Source organism: Phocoena sinus, chromosome 14, assembly GCF_008692025.1.
Source record: "Phocoena sinus isolate mPhoSin1 chromosome 14, mPhoSin1.pri, whole genome shotgun sequence".
Taxonomy (NCBI): Eukaryota; Metazoa; Chordata; class Mammalia; order Artiodactyla; family Phocoenidae; genus Phocoena; species Phocoena sinus.
This window is the reverse complement of record NC_045776.1, coordinates 39,829,196-39,851,120: the sequence shown is the minus strand read 5'-3', so window position 1 is coordinate 39,851,120 and position 21,925 is coordinate 39,829,196. Positions and strand designations below refer to the sequence as shown.

Sequence of the window (21,925 nt, the reverse complement as noted above, 5' to 3'; positions counted from 1 at the left end):
CTTTCAAGTTCTCTCCCAACCCCCTCCAGCATTTCTGCAGAGGTGAAACGTCACCCGTGTCTGACCTTCTCTTTGTCTCACCATTCCCAGGATCAGGAGGGCTTTTTTTTTCTTTTACTATTCCGTGACTTCTTTCTTCTCAAAGTATCATTCCTCCTCTTCCTTGGGCCATATTTGCAGTTTGATATTTTATCTTTTAAAAATTATTGGAGTGGGTTTCCCTGGTGGCGCAGTGGTTGAGAGTCTGCCTGCCGATGCAGGGGACACGGGTTTGTGCCCCGGTCCGGGAAGATCCCACATGCAGTGGAGCGGCTGGGCCCGTGAGCCTATGGCCGCTGAGCCTGTGCGTCCGGAGCCTGTGCTCCACAACGGGAGAGGCCACAACAGTGAGAGGCCCGTGTACCGCAAAAAAAAAAAAAAAAAAAAAAAAAAAAAAAAAAATTGGAGTATAGTTGATTTACAATGCTGTGTTAGTTTCAGCTGTACAGCAAAGTGAATCAGTTATACATATACATATATTTACTCTTTTTTAGATTCTTTTCCCGTATAGGTCATTACAGAGTCGAGTTGAGTTCCCTGTGCTATACAGTAAGTCCTTATTAGTTATCTATTTTATATATAGTAGTGTGTATATGTCAGTCCCAATCTCCCAATTTACCCCTCCCCTGACACTTCCCCCCGGTAACCATAAGTTCTACATCTGTGACTCTACTGTAAATAAGTTCAACTGTACCGTTTTTTTTTTTTTTAGATTCCACATATAAGCAGCATATGATATTTGCCTTTCTCTGTCTGACTTACTTCACTATGACAATCTCCAGGTCCATCCATGTTGCTGCAAATGACATTATTTTGTTCTTTTTTATGGCCGACTGTAGTTTGATATTTTAAAAATATCGTATTTCATGTGATAAATGTAATGCCAGGGTGAGAACAGATTACTATGGAATCAATAGGAAGGTGTGGAGGTGGTCCCAACCTATTCTTAGGGTGTTACAGTAGGCTTCCTGGAAGAAGTGGCATTTAAGCTAAAACCTGAAGAATACACAGGAGTTAGATAAAGTGCAGAAGCTGGATAAGAGTTTAAAAGGAACACATACAAAGTCCCAGAGGCAGGAGAAGGACTTCTAATTCAGAATGTCCTTGGCATAGAGTATTAAGGAGGCAGTAACAAAAGAGAAAGCTGAAATGGTAAGCTGTGGTCACATCATGAAAAGCCTCAAAAACCTTGTTTAGGAGTTCTGATTTTATATTAAAAGCAATGGGGGGAAATCCCTGGCGGTCCAGTGGTTAGGACTCCATGCTTTCACTGCTGAGGGCCCAGGTTCAATCCCAGTGGGGGAACTAGGATACCGCAAGACGCGCGGCTTGGCCAAAGGGGGAAAAAAAAAGCAATGGGTGGCTTGTGTTTTAAGCAAGGAGGGTACATAATCAAATTTATGTTTTAGAAAGATCACTGTGTTTGAGAGATGGATGCATATGAAGGAGGCAAAAGTAAGGGCCATTTTGCTCCCCCTGACTCAGGGATTAGCCACCATCTTGAATTTTTAAGAATATGCTAGAAAAGTCACATCAGCATATTTGAATGTTGAAGAGATGGATCCTGAAGGAAAACAAAAGGATGAATAAAAAAGAGAGAGAATAACTGATGGCAGCCAACATCCTTCAGAGGTGGGAAGGAATGCTGACGGACCAGAGAAGAGAGACTCCTCTATTATTCTGAAAGGAAGGGGAGAGGAAATGATGGGTGAGATGTAGGTAAGTTGACAAACTTGGTGGAGTTCTCATCTTTTTTTTTTTTTGATAATGAAGGAGGCAAAATCATAGCCATCTGCTCATGAAAAGGAAAGTGGCCAAGGAGTATGGCAAACACTGTTGGCTGACTCACTGTGGTTCCCAATCCCCATCTGCCCTGCTGCTTTCCCTCTAGGAGTTGAAAACATTGGCTTTATTAGACACACCTGCAACAAGGAAATATAAGCAGAATTTTGCTAGAGTTTCTTGGAAAGCTTTCCCTTTTCCTAGTAGAAGACATGGCCATGGCTGGAGTCCCTCCTCCTCTCTGACTTGACCCCAGATGCCATTCCCAGAGCTGGGACAGCTCTCTTGCATATCTGAGAAAATAAGTATGAAGGAAAGGTCCAAAGAAGTGCAGAGATAGCAGCCAGACAAGTCATTGTTCAGCTGCCGATTGACAGCTAGCAGCAACTCGCCTCCAGATTTCTGGTTGCAAAGTCTAATTTGTTTAAGCCACCAAAGGTGGATTTTGTATCCAGAAGCATTCCTGATACAGGAAGTTTCAAGGACAGTGACAAACATCTGACCTAGTCTCTGAAGAGAATGGGAGAAAAAGAGGGAACATAGGATTATAGATAATAATAAAGGCTCAGATGGAGTGAAATTCACTTAAAAAACACCAATTTCATTTTGGAGTATTTACTATCTGTGGAAATTAATCAGTTTGATGGGGTGCTAATACGCTAATTTTATCAAGGTTACACCAAGTCATTTAATTCTCCAGTTACATAAACTAGCACCTTCTACATATTAGGAGACCTGTGTAAGTGCAAGATAACTTCGGGTACTCAGCGACACCCTTTAAAGATTCGTTATTCTAAGGTGATATGATTCACATCACTGTCTGTTGGAGAAGTTCAGATTACTCACACTGAAGACAATGTAATCTTGCAAAGTTTATGGCAGAAGCAAGTGAAGAAAGACGCTTCCCTCAGAATATTTGATTTAGATTCTGTCATTTTATTCACATAGTACCCAAAAAACTCTTTCCATGATTAAGCAGTAATTCACAATACATGTATCTTTTGAGGCATTTGCTTCTTTAATAGATGGCTTGTTCCTCTCTTTAATTATAAAAAGAATGAGACCCAAATAAAAAGACTCTTACATTTTTAATAAATGAAAATGTACAAAACTCAATACTTATTCATATTTACTAGAGCTACAAAGTATAATCACTATCAGAAAATTCTAAAATTAAAATTTGTATTCTCCTCTCCCCTTACTAATCTAATATTTATCAATATTCTAACTAAGCAGAGCATGTAATCCCACATTTGTCTCAGGAGTTACTCCAAGCACTAGATATGACTGGATTTTCTGATAATGAAATGTTTACCCTTCATGAGGTACAAAGGTCACCATGAGGCCTATCTTCCCTTCTCCTTCTAAGGACTTTCATTTCTCATGGTTGCCTCCATATTGGGTAACGGTGGCACCATGGGAGGCACGACAATCCATGTATTCTTGTAATACACACAGAGTTTTATTAAGAATCCCTGGAAAGGGGGACATTATGTTATATATTGTCAGAATACTTAAAAAAAAAACCAGTCATTTACTTTTTAAACAAGAGAATCTGATTGAATTAAATGTGGGTTAAACTCAATGGACTCTTTAAATTGAACTTTAGTGATTTTCTCATTTGTACAAGAGTATCGAAATCCAAGGTCTTAACATCATGATAAATTGTCTAGAAACTCATTTACTAAGAATGCATAAGACCCTGAAAAGGTTGTCCTGGGATGCCTGAAACATGTTCACAGCTGATTAATGCCAGAACAGAGGCCATGAAGAACTCTGAAGGATAGTCACCAGCTGTTAAGGGTTCCCATTTCCAGGTAAGTACAGTTCTCCATTATGTGCTGCACTTACCAGGTAACATCAGTCTCGTTTGGACAGTCTTTTCTTCATCTTCCTTATTTCTTTATGTTAAGGTGATCGTCAACTTTATATAAGCACCCACAGATAACTGTTCATTATTAGAACACTCATCATATTTAGGCCACTTCCTAAAGACACGTAGAGCAAATCTTAATGCTTTCACTGAGATATTTCCAATATAAATTGTAAAGGAGATAATTTTTTTTTTCCTACACAGGAAATTACTTAGTATCATCAACAGTATGTATAGATGATATTATACATCAACTAAACCTCAATTTTAAAAATTGAAACAAAACAGTATGTAGGTTCTCAGGTTTTTGTAAGAGACGAGTAAAGTCCCTTTACTCACCTGCTTCCTAACAATGACCCTGGACATTTCAGCTTAGGTCTTGAGGTACATATTCTTTTGGGTCTCCTCAATCCTATTCTCATATTTTGAATCTGGTAACAGAAAATAAAACAGGAAATTTATTATATTTTATTATTATTATTTTTGGCCACACCACGTGACTTGGAGGATATTAGTTCCCTGATCAGGGACTGAATCCAGGCCTGCAGCAGTGGAAGTGTGGAGTCCTAACCACTGGACTGCCAGAGAATTTCCAGGAAATTTTTTTAAAAAACTGATTTAATCTTTGGTCTAGTAACTCCAATGTGCAAGAAATGAAATGGAGAATACCCACTTATATACTAACTCACACACTCCTTCTCAACAGGGAAAATGTACTTGTCTAAAAAGGAACATACTAGTTCATTATTTGTGTTAATAATGGAAACAGTAGGACATGTCTGAGAGTATCTTTTCAAGAGTTGCACTAGGGATGGAAATCCGATTTAAGCTTTAGACTCTCAATCATCTGAACTGACACTGTACAGAAAAGCAAACAATGCTGACAGAAAATATTCTACATTCTCTCCTGTGGCTTTTACAACCTTTGAAAGGAAACTGGTGCCCACTGAAACTACCGATTTATGCTAAAGGAGTATTGGTGCCTTGTGTCTGCTCCCCTGTTGAAAAAGTTCTCAGTAAATGTTTTGACTCCCTCACAGCACTGATGGGACTTTCTCTCTAGTATGTTTTTTCCTATGTCTGAAAAGATTCGAGCTCTGACTAAAGGCTTTCCCACATTCATGACATTTGAAGGGTTTCTCCCCAGTGTGGGTTCTTCGATGTTGAATCAGGATTGCACTTCGGCTGAAAGCCTTTGCACACACGTCACATGTATAAGGTTTCTCTCCACTGTGGATCCTCTGATGTAGATTAAGGGCTGAGCTCTGAGTAAAGACTTTCCCACATTCATTACATTTGTGTTGTTTTTTTCGAGTACGGTTTCCCTGTCTTCTTTCAAACTTTCTATCTTGTTCACAGGTTCCTCTAAATGTGAAACTCTGGGAAGCATTCATTTGAAGAGTGTTAGAAACTTTGTGATGCAGTTCTTTGCCTGAAGAAGTCTTTCGCCTTGAAGCTGATTTCACATTTATAGTTCCGGTGTCTCTATCTGAAATAATACATGGAAAAGCAAATGTAACCAGTTCTCTGTTCAGAAGGAAGGAAAACGAAATAGAATGATCCAAATGAAATATATATAGACTATTTTTTAGCTGGCATGTTTGAAACATAGCATCACAATGTGGAGGATGGAGAGGGTAAGGCAGAAAACACTGAGAAGATCAAAAGGTGAAAGAGGTTTATATACTGATGAGGCGGGCAACTATAAAGATGAAAAGCTCTAAAAAAAAAAGATGAAAAGCTCTGTGCAAAAGGTAGAATGGTGGGTAGGGGTAAAAAGATACATTAGAAACTGAGGAAAGTCTGGAGGAAAAGAAAGGGCCTAAAAGATGAGGAATTATTGGAGAAGCAGAGGAGCAACTGAAGGAGAGGAATTAAATGTGGTAGTGGGTAGCAATAAGCAAGATTTAGTACAAGAGTATCAATAAACAAAAGTTATAAAAATAAATGAATCAGTCTTTAGACCGTGACCTTGGGGTCCCTCAAAAGGGCCTCAGGGACTGCCTGATGGCGGAAGAGGTGGGCTGACACTGCTTGTTCCTGCTTTAGTCAGAGTAGCTGTGTTTTCATCTGTTTAATATATTGCAACTCCGCATAAAATTTCATTGAGAAGAGGGCCATGCTGCTTAAAAAAAGGTTTGAAAATCCGGATGGAGATGATGTCAAGGATTCAAAAATCTGAACGATATTATAAGAATCTCTGAGAAGGAAATAAGGACAAAATACTGAGAATGTGCACTGGCAGGATATATAATGGTGGAAGTTCCCACAGGAACAGGAGGCAGGAGGGGAGATTGGAGACCGCTTACAGAACGCAGCCTAGATGTGTGTGATGGGTGGGCTGAGAGGCCACCTTCCCACCCCCCAACCATGAACTGAACCCTGCCCCTCACCATTTTGTCTTAAGGTGTGATGCTCCTTCGATGCCCACTGCAGTTGCTTTTTTGTGGGCTTAAGCTGGCTACATGGTGTCTCCTGAGTGATTTCACAAGTTGATAGCTTCTTTGCAAGCATGTCCTCATTTCGTCCAAGAGAGACCTAGAAACAGTTTGGTACTAACTGAGGCTGAAGAAGGGAATCAGGTTGGGACTTGAAGATAAATAACAGTGAAGAAACTATCCTGGGACACAGGAAAAGGGAGGAAGGCAGAGGCGCGTTCTGTCTCTGGCAACAGCTGGGAAGTCCACTCACCACACTCTACATTTAGTTGTGCTGAGTGGGAGTACAATTTGGGAGCTCTAACCCCAGTGATGTGCCAGAGCTCCTGACTCAGCCTTGTCCCTCATGCCCACAGCCCCTTCTCACCTGTTCAGCCACCCGTCATGTTCTTTCTCCAGCTCCTCCAGCATCACCACGGCTTCCTCTCCACTCTCTGGTCGGTTCTCTTCAACCAGGCCTGCAGCTCCTCAGGCAACATGGCCAGGAACTGCTCCAGCACGAGCAGCTCCAGGATCTGCTCCTTGCTGTGCACCTCTGCCTCAGCCACTGACAAGCACAGCTCGCGGAGCCGGCTCAGAGCCTCCCGGGGCCCAGATGACTCTTGGTAGTCAAACTGCCTGAACCGCTGGCGGTAGGCCTCTGAGCTGTAGTAGCTGCTCCAGTGGCGGCTGGAGACCATATTAGAGGCCTGCCCTCCCTCTTCCACCTCATTGCCAGAATGCAGTCAGGGTCCCCTGAAGTTTGTGGAAGGGAGTTTTGATGTCTCTCTCAATTTGGCAGACATTTGGACTAGGAATAGCTCAGAACTGCTAGGCTTTAATCTTCAAGAAGGTGAAACCTCTCCTTATGGACACTCCTAAAATATGATTAAGAGACAAGTGGAAACAAGGCAGAGACAAATGCTTCTTAGAACGATACAACTAAGATTAGAAACATAAGACTGTACAGAAAGTGCTGCCCTTAATCTTAACATAAACCATGCTTTCAAAGAACACTTCCTTCTCTAAGAGAATCAAAGAGCTCAGAGGCATTAATTTACATACATGAGTAATTCGCAATCTATTCTGAAAATCATGCACGTGAGGCTGACTATCACAATAAGAGTTCAGCCAGGGTTGCAGAGGAGCTCCTGGAGAACAGAAATAAGGGAAGGCTGAGGAAAGTTATGACTCTGGGTCAGCCTCGAAGAGCCAGTTTAAGTTTTTCTAGACTGCTGCAAGGAGCTCTAAGGAATAGTCTCACGAGAGAAGTACTTTTGCATAGATTTTTTTTTCGATGCTTACTAATTTTAAAAACAATATTACTTTGGCATTAAAGGGACCATTCAAAAGAAAAAAGCATATTCCTCCATCTTAATGTATTTCCATTTTTTCATGTCCATGTCTACTGCTCATCTGTGACATCCATATTATTTACTTAATTATCTTTTTACTGTAGAATATTTAGGCTGTTTCTAATTTTTACTATTATAAACAATGCTGGGAAGCACATTTTCAGAAAATATACTATTTTTCTCCTTTCAAATTATTTCCTTCAAAGATGTCCCAAGGACTTGACTTACTGGGGTCAAAGGAAAAGGGACAAATATCTTGCTATGTATTATCAAATAGATTATAGAAAACGCTGTATCAAATCACAGTGTCACCAGCAACATAGTGATGTATGGGGGCAACAATTTCTCCAAGTATCGCTAGCTTGTTAGCAGGAAGGAGGTGGGAAGACACTTTCCTTAGTAGCATTTTAGTATATGTATCACTAGTAACTGACAGCTAATTTAAACTGTTATATGTGCCCCTATTTTTCTTCTCTACCATTTTTTCCCCCACTTCACCGAGAACTCTTCTAGGCACTGAAGATATGGCGGTGACCCGAACAAAGCCTGCGGCTGCATAGAGCTTATATTCTAGCCCGGGAAAGACAAGGTTACCAAATAAATGACACAACTTTATACAGTGCTCCACAACCGAAACGCAGAGAATTTACTATGTGCTAAGCACTCGTTTAGGGATCTTAATAAATACAAACTCATTTAAATCCCCACAAAAGCCCTGTAAGGTTCTTTTCATCCCCACGTTGAGGAACCCGCCAGGGCAAGCTCAGGTAAGGAGACCAAAGGCAAAGGAGCAGGGCTGGGGTCTGAGTTCAGGCCATCCACACCTTCTACGGTGCTGCGCGGTCCAGAGCCGGTGGCCGGGGTCCCAGCGCAAAGAAGGGCAGCAGACCCATATGATCCTGAGCCGGAACCGAATCTGGGATCGAGACCGGAGCGACAGGTGGGGTTTGAGGCCACGTGTCTGGAGCCGTCTAGGGGAGTTACACAGAGGGCCCCTAAGCTAAAGCATCCTCTGGAAGTCGCAGGAGTGGCCACCGGGACGCACTTTGCGTCTCCCGCACCAGGAGCGAAGTCTGTGCCGGGTCCACAATTGCTCTCAGTTCCACCCAAGAGACCAAACCCCCAACACCGCGCGAGGGTCCGTAACGAACCCGGTCCCTGGAGGGAAGGTTTCGCCCAGAGTCCCAGATCCGTGGGTCTTTCCCGAGGGGACCCACTCTCCCTTGGAAATACCTCCTCTGCTGAGCCTGCTCCCGACGGTCCCGGGACACCTTCCTCCACCACACGGCGCCGCTCCCGGACGGGGACCCGACTCCGCGAGACCACACGAGGAGAATGGGCGCGGGGGGAGGGTGCGCGGGAGGTCAGGTAAGCGCGCGGAGGGTGATGGGAGGAGGTCGGCTTGGGGGGCGGGGGTCAGGCGCCACGGGGTACCCGGACAAGGAGAGGGGGTGCACGCATGCGCTGTAAGAGGCCAGGAGGTGCGGGACGAGGTGGAGGCCGCGGGGAAGCGCCGGGGGCGTGAGGAAGAGGTAGCCGGGGTGGGGGCGGGGAGGGGTATGAAGAGGGGTTGCGCGAGCGCGTGCTAGGAGTGGTGGTGGGGCTCCCGTGAGGTGGCCCCAGGCCGGCGGCCATCCCTTCCCCATCCCCCCGGGTGCCGGTCGCTTCTCCCAGAGGCCTAGCAGAGCGAAGAGACGTACTCTCACCTCCGCCCTAGGAAGGATGACCCCGCGTTTTGGGGAGAAGCCGGGGAAGCGCCCAACAGGACGCTGCTTCCGGTCCTCGCGGCGGCGGGGGGGGGGGGCGGGGCTCGGGATGCCGGAGACGTTGCCATGGAGACGAGCCGAGGCCCGCGCCTCAGGCTTCCAGAGGGGTAAGCTCTTGGACTGCGGGGAAGAGCGAAATACCGACGGATGGGAATCCAGCTGCTTGGGATCCCCGTTCAAAGAAACCAGCATTATTTTTCTCAGAGTACTTTTACTTACATTATTTCGTTTATTCTTTCGATAACCCAGTACGGTTTTTCTCCATTTTACAGGGAATAAACCCAAAGTTTCAGTGACTTGGCCAAGGTCACGGAGGAGACTCCCGGCTTTCCACCGCTACGCACAACTTTCTGTAATACCAATCTGCGCTCCTGAGGCTGGCTACGCTCCAAGTATCGTCGTAAGAAATGTGTTTGACCCTCCCATCCTCACCCCATATTTTCACGAGAACCTAATGGACCTTGAAAAGGTGTGAACCCGCGCACGCACATATTTTGGCACTAATATATACATATATATGTCCTCAGATAATCTTGAGTAAATTTAAAAATAAATTTGAGGCTAACTGAGCTACAAGGCCACAGCCCCACATATTGGCTCCCTCCTCCACCCACTTTCCCTAGGGACTCTTGGAAATATAGAGGGAAGTAGGGAATCAGGGAGAGGACAGCAATGCTTGAAAATTAATAAACGACAATAAGAAGAAAAAAACCCTTTTGGTGTGAGCAAACAAATAAAAAAGAAAGGTATATTAGTAATGGAGTCTGAAGTGATGAGAGAAAAGGCAGGTGTACTCAGTCTATGCCAGACCTAGGGGATTAGTGGAGAAACTTGCATCTTAATTAACCTACAATGGTATTAAATTTGAAGAATTTATTTTTTTAAAGAAATTCTTGCTTCTACAGCGGTATTTCATGAGATAAGATTTTTTGTTGAGTTAATTGCTAACACAAATAGCAAGACAACCCAAAAGTGTACAAGGGAATGTATTTATGGTGATGGTGGGTAGGTTAAATGACTCAAGGCAATGAGGAATCTGAAACAGATCCTCAAGGGCAATCTTGGCAGTGGTGTGAAGTCATAGAAGGTGGTTTAAGGAGAAAATGGACAGCAGTCAAAAGCTGCAAGGAGAATAAGGAATTGTGAAAAGCCATGTGATTTGGCAGGAAGTCAGAGGTGAGTACATCAGCTAGGATTCTACCAAATAGCTGGACCCAAGAACCTAAAGTTTCTTTTAAGAAAGGGAGGCTTCTGGGCTTCCCTGGTGGTGCAGTGGTTAAGAATCTGCCTGCCAATGCAGGGGACGTGGGTTTGAGCCCTGGTCCAGGAAGATCCCACGTGCCACGGAGCAACTAAGCCCGTGTGCCACACTACTGAGCCTGCGCTCTAGAGCCCGCGAGCCATAACTACTGAGCCTGTGTGCCACAACTACTGAAGCCTGTGCTCCTAGAGCTCCACAACAAGAGAAACCACCACAGTGAGAAGCCTGCGCACCGCAATGAAGAGTAGCGCCCGATCGCCGCAACTAGAGAAAGCCCACAAGCAGCAACAAAGACCCAACACAGCCAAAAAAAAGAAAAGAAAAAGGGAGCAAATGTAAAAGATTGGTTGTAATAAATAGTTCACAGTAAGCTTGATAAAGGGCAGGCTTTTGTTTGTTTGTTTTATTTTTTAATGTTTGGGTGGAAAGCAATTAACAAGAACAAGCTCCTAGTAGAGCAAGCATCTAGCTGTATACCAGATGCATGGTAAACACTGGGAATTCAGATCTGAGATACAGATTCTTTTTTTTTTTTTTTATTTGGCTGCGTCTTAGTTGTTAGTCTTAGTTGCAGGCATGTGGGATCTTCGTTGCATCATGCAGGCTTCTCTCTAGTTGTGGCTCGCAGGCTCCAGAGTATGCGGGCTAAGTAGTTGTGGTGCTCCGGGTTAGTTGCCCCGTGGCGTGTGGGATCTTAGTTCCCTGACCAGAGATCGAACCCACGTCCCCTGCATTGGAAGGTGGATTCTTAACCACTGGACCACCAAGGAAGTCCTGAGATACATATTCTTGCTCTTTAGGAACTGATAGACTACTTAAGGAGAAGAGTATATAAACTGACTATTCCAAACAAAGTGGCAGATGTTCTGATGGAGCTACCTACAGGATGCTACAAAAGCACAAAGAAAGGGAGGTGTTGGGGAGAGCTGAGTGTTGATACATTTCAGACTGAGGGACCAGAGCAGAAAGTTTACATTTGTTGGATTGAAGGACGTCAAAACACGAGTGGCTGAGGATGAGGGTGAAGAAGTAAGCAGGGGTCTAGTTTTGAAAGATTTGGCAGGCCAAGTAAAAGGCTGTGAACTAAAATTTTAAGCAGGGTCTTGAGCGACTGGCTCAAGCATATCAGCAATTCAGATGAAATTCTGATGGCAGTGTGAAAGATGGGTTTGAGTGGAGACCAAACTGAAGGTAGGGTGACCAGCTCTGAAGCTATTTCAAGGTTCCAGGCTGCAACTGATGGAGGTCTGAACTAGTGCACAGCGGGGAGAGGATGGAGGCAGATTCAGGGAATATTTGGGAGGCTGGTGTTTGTTGGATGGTAGGCTGACCATTGGATGGATTGTGCATCATTAAAGAAGTTTTAAAAAAAAAACAGTATGAGGAGGTTTGACAGTGGCTTACATGGACTTTTGAGGGGAGTTTTCGGTAGCCTGAATCTGAGTCTGAATGAGATGAAAGCAATACCATACAATCACACAACACAAAATTGGACACTTTGTGAGATTATGTGAAAGTAAATATCAAATGTGCTCTATATCTGAATGCTTCTCCTGTATATTAAACTCCTTGTAAATTTTTTCTTTTTTTCTTTTTTCCCTGCGTGGAGCAGCTTGCAGGATCTTAGTTCCCTAACCAGGGATTGAACCCACGCCCTTGGCAGTGAAAGCTTTGAGTCCTAACCACTGGACTGCCAGGGAATTCCCTCCCTGTAAATTTTATAAGCTACTTATAAACACAGTGAAGGGGGGCTTCCCTGGTGGCGCAGCAGTTGAGAGTCCACCTGCCAATGAAGGGGACATGGGTTCGTGCCCCGGTCCGGGAAGATCCCACATGCCATGGAGCGGCTGGGCCCGTGAGCCATGGCCTCTGAGCCTGCGCGTCCGGAGCCTGTGCTCCACAACGGGAGAGGCCACAACAGTGAGAGGCCTGCGTACCACAAAAAAAAAAAAAAAAAAAACACAGTGAAGGAAGATGGCAATCACTTTATTTATTTTTTGAATTTTTGAATTTTATATTACTTATTTTTGTACACAGCAGGTCCTTATTAGTCATCAATTTTATACACATCAGTGTATACATGTCAATCCCAGTTGCCCAGTTCATCACACACCCCCCGCCCGCCACCGCTTTCCCCCCTTGGTGGCCATACATTTGTTCTCTACATCTGTGTCTCAATTTCTGCCCTGCAAACCGGTTCATCTGTACCATTTTTCTAGGTTCCACATATATACGTTAATATACGATATTTGTTTTTCTCTTTCTGACTTACTTCACTCTGTATGACAGTCTCTAGATCCATCCACGTCTCTACAAATGACCCAGTTTCGTTCCTTTTTATGGCTGAGTAATATTCCATTGTATATATGTACCACATCTTCTTTATCCATTCATCTGTCGATGGGCATTTAGGTTGTTTCCATGACCTGGCTATTGTAAATATTGCTGCAATGAATATTGAGGTGCATGTGTCTTTTTGAATTATGGTTTTCTCTCGGTATATGCCCAATAGTGGGATTGCTGGATCATATGGTAGTTCTATTTTTAGTTTTTTAAGGAACCTCCATACTGTTCTCCATAGTGGCTGTATCAGTTTACATTCCCACCAACAGTGCAAGAGGGTTCCCTTTTCTCCACACCCTCTCCAGCATTTGTTGTTTGTAGATTTTCTGATGATGCCTGCCCATTCTAACTGGTGTGAGGTGATACCTCATTGCAGTTTTGATTTGCATTTCTCTAATAATTAGTGATGTTGAGCAGCTTTTCATGTGCTTCTTGGCCATCTGTATGTCTTTGGAGAAATGTCTATTTAGGTCTTCTGCCCATTTTTGGATTGGGTTGTTTGTTTCTTTAATATTGAGCTGCATGAGCTGTTTATATATTTTAGAGGTTAATCCTTTGTCCATTGATTCGTTTGCAAATATTTTCTCCCATTCTGAGGGTTGTCTTTTCGTCTTGTTTATGGTTTCCTTTGCTGTGCAAAAGCTTTGAAGTTTCATTAGGTCCCATTTGTTTATTTTTGTTTTTATTTCCATTACTGTAGGAGGTGGATCAAAAAAGATTTTGCTGTGATTTATGTCAAAGAGTGTTCTTCCCATGTTTTCCTCTAAGAGTTTTATAGTGTCCGGTCTTACATTTAGGTCTCGAATCCATTTTGAGTTTATTTTTGTGTATGGTGTTAGGGAGTGTTCTAATTTCATTCTTTTACATGTAGCTGTCCAGGTTTCCCAGCACCACTTATTGAAAAGGCTGTCTTTTCTCTATTGTATATCTTTGCCTCCTTTGTCATAGATTAGTTGACCATAGGTGTGTGGGTTTATCTCTGGGCTTTCTATCTTTCTATCTATCCATTGACCTATGTTTATGTTTTTGTGCCAGTACCATATTGTCTTAATTACTGTAGCTTTGTAGTATAGTCTGAAGTCAGGGAGCCTGATTCCTCCAGCTCCGTTTTTTTCTCTCAAGACCGCTTTGGCTATTTGGGGTCTTTTGTGTCTCCATACAAATTTTAAGATTTTTTGTTTTAGTTCTGTACAAAATGCCATTGGTAATTTGATAGGGATTGCATTGAATCTGTAGATTGCTTTGGGTAGTATAGTCATTTTCACAATGTGGATTCTTCCAATCCAAGAACATGGTATATCTCTCCATCTGTTGGTATCATCTTTAATTTCTTTCATCAGTGTCTTATAGTTTTCTGCATACAGGTCTTTTGTCTCCCTAGGTAGGTTTATTCCTAGGTATTTTATTCTTTTAGTTGCAATGGTAAATGGGAGTATTTCTTTAAATTCTCTTTCAGATTTTTCATCAGTAGTGTATAGGAATGCAAGGGATTTCTGTGCATTAATTTTGTATCCTGCAACTTTACCAAATTCATTGATTAGCTCTAGTAGTTTTCTGGTGGCATCTTTAGGATTCTCTATGTATAGTATCATGTCATCTGCAAACAGTGACACTTCTACTTCTTCTTTTCCAATTTGTATTCCTTTTATTTCTTTTTCTTCTCTGATTGCCATAATGACATTATAGAGACATTCACTCCTCAACTTTCTATTCACCTTCCTCACGACATTCCTCATTCCAGCATATTTGCTTTCCACCTAGTTAAAGGCTTTTAGTGGTGTGGTTCTGTTTCCACCTGTGCATAGAACCATTTTTTTCCTTGCCCAGGGTATGTGAAGCAGATGTGTTAGAGACAAGCTGCCGTATTTCTATAAGGAAAATAGGTTAGAAAGTCAAGAAATTTAGCTTTAGAAATAAAAAGAAATTTGCCTGCAATTGAACTACAGTTTCCAGAGAGTGGTGGATAGAGTGTGTGTAGCAAGTCCAAGTGTGGATACACATTGAATGGCTATGAGAGTTTGGATGTGTCCCTTTGTGGAAGATACGAATTAGGGAAACAACTAAGGAAGATACAAATTAGGGAAACAACTAAGATACATGTTAGGGAAACAACTAAGGAGGCATCCCAAACTGAGTTCATGTTCTTCCCCTTATACCCTCAACTGGCCCCACTTCCCCAATTCCTTGCTTTGATAGTGAAAACTACTGTTAACTCCATGCTCCAGGCAAAAATCTTAGAATTCATCTTGGACATTTCCCTCTCCCTCATTCTACTACCCCCAGTGGGTGCAGAAGTCAGCAGAGGGACCTGGTTCATGCTCTGACTCTGCCACAAGCTAGCTGTGGGCAAGTTCCTGCAATCCTCTACTCCTCATCTCCTCATTTATAAAATAGGGATCATAGTAGTCATCTCATTGGGTGAAGATTAAATAAGATAATGTACGTAGGTAAAGTTCCACCAGGTGATTCCAGTGGACAGCTGTATCAGTTTCCTGGGGCTTCTGGAACAAAGTACCACAGAATTGGTGCCTTAAAACAGCAGAAATTTATTCCCTCACAGTTCTGGAGGCCAGACATCCAAAATCCGTTTCACCGGGCTGAAATCAAGGTGTCAGCAGGGCAGCACTGCCTCTGGAAGCTCTAGGGGAAAATCCATTTCTTTCCTCTTCCAGCTCCTGGTGGCTGCCAGCATTCCTTGGCATGTGGCTGCATCACTTCAATTTTCAAGGCCAGTAACTTCAAGTCTCCTTTTTCCTCTCTCTTTTAAGGTTAAATGTGATTGCATTTAGGGTCTACCTACCCACAAAATCAAGGATAATTTCCCTATCTCAAGATTCTTAATTTAATCACCCCTGCAAAGACACCTTTTCCAAATGAGGTAACATTTACAGGTTCCAGGAATTAGGATCTGATATCTTTGGGGGCCATTTTTTGGGGGGTCTGCCACAACAGACAAGGTTGAGAATCTCTATATTAGGTAGATAAGGAACTGCCTCAAAAGGAAAGCTTTGGAGAAACAAGCATTTAAGAGGAGAGTTCTAACCCATGGTCTATGGGCTCTCTATCTGTGTGCCTGATGTGGTAACCACTAAATACCTGTGGCTAGTTAAGTTTAAATTTAAACTAATTAAAATTAAATAAAATTAGAAATCCAATTCCTTGGTCACATCTGCCAGTTTCAAATGCTCGTAGCCTCATGTGTCTCACGGGCTACCATATTGGACAGCACAAATACAGAACATGTCCACAATCGTAGAAAGCTTTAATGGACATCATTTCTCACCCCTGAAATATGTTTCTAGATGCGTATGTTCACTTTTCTGGGGACAGGGTCTAACAGAAGACACAAGTTACCAACACTGACAAAGACCAGCCTGTTGATGTGTTTTATTGGCTCACTGTTTTAAAATTGAATTGGTTCCTAACATGGACATTTTGATTCAATACATTAAAAAAAAAAAAATCGGGCTTCCCTGGTGGCGCAGTGGTTGAGTGTCCGCCTGCCGATGCAGGGGACACGGGTTCGTGCCCCTGTCTGGGAAGATCCCACATGCAGTGGAGCGGCTGGGCCTGTGAGCCATGGCCGCTGAGCCTGTGCGTCCGGAGCCTGTGCTCCGCAACGGGAGAGGCCACAACAGTGAGAGGCCCGCGTACCGCAAAAAAAAAAAAAAAAAATCACACTACTTCTTTTGAAAAACTGAAAAATCTAGGAATACTGATCCCGCATTCCCCCAGAGCAAACATTTCTTGGACAAAGTATCTGCTACCTGCTTTAGACAGATCATGCTTTCCCCAGTTGCCATTGTCCCCACCTACCCACTGCCATTTCTATCACTAGTCTAGCCCCTACAGGTTAGTGGAGTTTGAGGCTTCTCATCTTCATCTTCTGATTCTCAAAGATGTCCAAGATTATCGCTTCTCAAACTTGAGTGTATCAATACCTACAGATCACTTGGGGAGCTTGCTGAAATGCAGATTCTGATTCAATAAGTTTGAGGTGGGGCCCGAGTTTCTGCATTTCTAATACACTCCCAGGTGATGGTAATGTTTGAATAGCAAGGCTCTGATGGAATCTAGAATCTATTTTCTATCAATAGAATAACTTAGTGGAGAGCCAAATTCAAGCTGCCGGAGACATGTTCTGAATATTGGAGAAGTCACAGCACTAGTAGCAGTACTGAACAACTGGTAAATGAGGCTGCTTCCCCCATCTTTAAAATGGCTTCTTTGGTATTTAATAGTGAATTTGTACCAGTTAAAACCCAGTTTAATTATTCACAGATATGAGTGGAGATGTTTTTAATTGCCCACTCAGCAACTGTTTTTGAGGTAAAGGCTGCCAAGATACTTAGCATAAATCATTTTACCAAAACATCTGAAGAGGGGATTCCCTGGCAGTCCAGTGGTTAGGACTCAGCACTTTCACTGCTGAGGTCCCGGGTTGGATCGCTGGTTGGGGAAACTAAGATCCCTCAAGCCTCAAGGTGCAGCCAAAAAAAAAAAAAAAAAAAAAAAAAAAAAAAAAAAAATCTGAAGATGATCAAACAACCTGAAAATGATACACATCTCCCCAGTGTGGATTCTTTGATGATCAATTAGGAGGACAGAACTTGTCCCCAGTGTGTATGCTTTGAGGCTGAATAAAGGTTGAGCTTTGAGTAAAGGTTTTTCAAGAAAATGTCCCAGGACTGAAAGACAAGAATTCACAGATCAAAAGGGGCAGCCCTGGGCTTCCCTGGTGGCGCAGTGGTTGAGAGTCCGCCTGCCGATGCAGTGGACACGAGTTCGTGCCCCAGTCCGGGAAGATCCCACATGCCGCAGAGCGGCTGGGCCTGTGAGCCATGGCTGCTGGGCCTGCACGTCCGGAGCCTGTGCTCCTCAACGGGAGAGGCCACAACAGTGAGAGGCCCGCCTACCGCAAAAAAAAAAAAAAAAAAAAAAAAAAAAAGGGGCAGCCCTTTGTGTACTCAACACATGGGATGAAGACCTATATCATTATGGAATTTCTCAAAATTTAAGATCCTAAAAGCTTCCAGAATCTAACAGGCCACAAACTAAAAATTGAAGAACAAGATGGTATTAGACTTCTCAGTTTAGAAGGTGATAAACAGTGCCATCAAAATCTTGAGAAAAATTATTTCCAATTAAAATCCTGCTGGGAAGTTCCCTGGTGGTCCAGTGGTCAGGACTTAGTGCTTTCACTGCCGTGGCCAGGTTCAATCCCTAGTCGGGGAACTAAGATCCCGCAAGTCATGTGGCATGGCCAGAAAAATAAATTAATTAATTAAAAAATTTAAAAATAAAAAATAAAACCCTGCTGGATCATTATGCAAAGCGAGAAAAAGGACATTTTCAGGCATGCGAAGTATTAAAAAAAAGTTACCTTCCATGCAGCCTTTTTCAGGAGACTATTGGATGTCTACCAAAAAGAGAGTAAACCAAGTAAGAAGATACGAATAGAGGATTCAACACAGGAGATAATTAAGAAAATTCCCAAGAGGGTGATGATAGGAGGTCCCAGGTGGCAGTCGGAGTTAAGCAGCAGAGGGATGGAGAGCTCAAGGAACATGACTTCAAGGGGGGGAAAAAATGGTGCAATGGAGTACTGGGTGTGTTTGTTTTGTTATGTTCCAGTGTTAAGAGGAGATTTATACTCTGGCTGAAAGTCAATGGAAAAAATTAGTGGTAGATGGATAGAAGACTAAACAAAGGGGGAAAACAATGTTATCATTTATCATTAGATCCAGGTAAGCAAAATAGTATATACGAAATTTAATTATAGTATATCATAAGGCTTAGCTATGGATAATATTTATATAGTCATAATAATGTAAACACTGAATTCTGATCTAACCAAAATATGTTAGAAGTATATTGGGAGGATTGGGGTTGCAGGGAGGAGAATCCTGTGTGACGAAGATGCCTGTGGATTTATAAGAGAGCTAAGTCCTTATCTTCCATAATATGAGCTTAGTCAATAGTAGTTAAAATGAAATATCAAGAAGAAATAGCTGTATTAACAAGTTATTTTTAAAGTGTAAGTAAATCGCCATAGAAACAGCTGTAAGAATTGAAGGTAGATGCAGTCCTGGGGAGCGGGGGATGGGGAAGGGACTGCCCTTGTCCATTCTAGGTCTTGTAGACCAATTTGACTTTTCAATTATATGTATTATGACATCAGTTATAGAGAATAAACTATAATTGCACCTCCCATCCTCTTTAAGCCTTCTGTATTGAGGCTTCCACCCTCACCCCCTTACTAGTCTTCCCTGTTGCCAAATCTAATTCACTTGTTTTAGTTCTCATCTTCTCAGAATTTCGCATTATTAACTACGGTACTTCTTCCACTTTGAACTCTTTGTCCTTCATTTTCACTACTCTTCTGTCTTCAGGTTCTCTTCCTTCTTCTGAACACTCTTTTTTTTTTTTTTTTTTTTTTTTTTTTTAATGCGTTACGCGGGCCTCTCACTGTTGTGGCCTCTCCCGTTGCGGAGGACAGGCTCCTGGACGCGCAGGCTCAGCAGCCATGGCTCACGGGCCCAGCCGCTCCGCGGCATGTGGGATCTTCCCAGACCGGGGCACGAACCCGTGTCCCCTGCATCGGCAGGCGGACTCTCAACCACTGCGCCACCAGGGAAGCCCCTGAACACTCTTTACAGTGGTTCCTCTTGCTCTGCAATCCCACATATTGAGTGTTCCCCATTGTTCTGCCTTTGGTTCCTGCACTTTTCATGTTGTAGGCTCTCTGTGGGCCAGCTCATCTATTTCCACCTGTAACTCTTCACCAACCATCTCTAAACTAATCAGTTCCAATTTACATCTTGAGCCTGATCTTCTCCTTGAGGCTCCTCCCCACAGAGCTGAGTGCTTATCAGACGTTACCACCTGTTAAGTCAGACAGAGAAAGAGAAATACCGTGTGATATCCCTTATATGTGTAATCTAAAAAGAAATGATACAAATGAACTTATTTACAAAACAGAAACAGACTCACAGACTTAGAGAATGAACTTATGGTTACTGGGGGGAAGGGAGGAGGGCCGGGGATAGTTAGGGAGTTTGGGATCGACATGTACACACTGCTGTATTTTAAATGGACAACCAACAAGAACCTACTATATAGCACAGGGAACTCTGTTCAATGTTATGTGGCAGCCTGGATGGGAGGGGAGTTTAGGGGAGAATGGATACATGCATATGTATGGCTGAGTCCCTTTGCTGTGCACCTGAGACTATCACAACATTGTTAATTGGCTATACGCCAATATAAAATAATTAAAAAAAAAAAAACAAGCCACTTGTTTGTTTTACTGACACCTTAAACTAAAGATGAGTTACTCCTCACTTCTCCCACACTCACCTCCTTATCTCTTGAACTAGCACCACCATCCACTCATTCCCCCCAGTAGAAATCTGGAATCTTCCAGATATGTCTATTTCACTCATGTACATATCAGGCAGTGTCTGTGTCCCATTCATCCTTGGGCTCTCTGTGTCCTTTATTCCCTTTATGGTGGCTGGCACATTGATCTCTACTTAATTCATGCTCCATAAATGCAGGAATAAAAAAGAAGAGGATCAAATTGATAAAAGGGCCAGTTTCCCACTAGCAATGGGATTATGGGAGTGGACTGGAAACGATATGAAATTTGATGTATACTGGTAGTGGGAGTCCAGGGTAAGGTCTGAAGGTGATGAAAGACGAAGTCAAAATGTTAAATCTGAAATTTAGCAAAGAGTGTTCAGATGGATTTAAAGGTGTAGTTACCAGAGAAGACAGGTAATCCACAAGGAGAGCGCAGTGGGTCAGAGAGCTGCTACAGGTACAAATATTGCAATAAAAGCATAATGGCTTCATGACAGTTTCATGTGAAGAGATGAAGATAATACATTTCATACAGTACTGAGCATCCATGTCTGGGAAGACAGTAAAACCCAATGAGAGGGAGATAAATGGTAGAGTTTCACAGTCTGCTGTAACCTTGGGTGTTTAGCACACTGTCTACGTGGAGTCTTGCTTCTTGCCTCTCTCCCGAAACACGGGGCTCCAGGTATTCATTTATGAGTTGGTTCTCTACAAACTGCAACTGAACATTTGGTGCTGTATTAGTTTCTTAGAGCTGCCATGACAAATTACCACAAACGGTGCCTTCAAACAACAAGAATTTGTTATCTCGTAGTTCTGGAGGCTAGAAGTCTGAAATCAAGGTGTTGGCGGGGCCATACTCCCTCTGAAGGGTCTTTGCCTCTTCCTAATTTCTGATGCTTGCTGGCGATCCTGCATCACTCCAATCTCTGCCTCTGTCATCTTATGGCCTTCTTCCTTCTGTGTCTAAGTGTGGCTTCTTGTCTCATCTCCTTTTAAAGGATTCATTGGATTTAGGGCCCACCCTAATCCAGTATGACCTCATCTTAACTAATTACATCTGCAAAAAATGTCCATTTCTAAATAACGTCACATTCTGAGCTTTCAGGTGGACATGAATTTTGGGAGGACACTATTCAACCCAGTTCAGTGCCTTTGCCTTTTAGCAGTTTATTGCAATTCACCCTTCTTTGCCTGCTCTGTAAACCTGAAATTGGCCTCCTAAATATTTTCCCTTTACCCACAAACATGATGTTACGATTTGTCAGTTGGGGGCGCTGGAGAAATGTTGCGGGAGGAAGGGGTTTCCCTTCCCCGTTCTGGTGTGCTGGCTCAGCTTGTGGCTCTCCAGAATCCAGCAGCAGCTCTCCCTGCAGCAGTTTTCTCCTGCACCCTCTCAGGCACGCTGCCTCTAGTGAGATACTCCCTTGCCCTCTAGAGGGAAGACTTCCAGCAAGATCCACTACCATGGCACAACAGTTGACTCCTTTCTATCCAGTGAGCCATGACTGCACTGCAGAGGAGGCTCCTAAGCAAGTAAACAAAATGACAGACTCGGTATATGTAAGTCAGTCCCTTACCCAAGTCACCCCAGTGCTTGCTCTACGGGCCATAAACAAAGTGGCCCCAGTGGCAGGGATGGAGGCTATGCGTGGGCTAAAAACTCGGACTTTACCTACCCAAGACTGACCTGACAAGCATTACTGCTGAGTGTCTAACCTGTC

The 21,925-nt window shown here is 43.1% G+C and overlaps 1 protein-coding gene across 1 annotated transcript; it reads right to left on the bottom strand.

The window, feature by feature from the left end:
- Window positions 1–2,742: 2,742 nt before the first annotated feature.
- Window positions 2,743–9,124, bottom strand: ZNF396 (zinc finger protein 396). Its single transcript, XM_032654039.1, is given in 6 exon segments — window positions 2,743–5,183; window positions 6,088–6,232; window positions 6,391–6,406; window positions 6,500–6,584; window positions 6,587–6,989; window positions 8,700–9,124. Coding segments are annotated over 5 exon segments (927 nt in total). The 5' UTR covers window positions 6,813–6,989; window positions 8,700–9,124; the 3' UTR covers window positions 2,743–4,728.
- Between the last annotated feature and the right edge of the window lie 12,801 nt (window positions 9,125–21,925).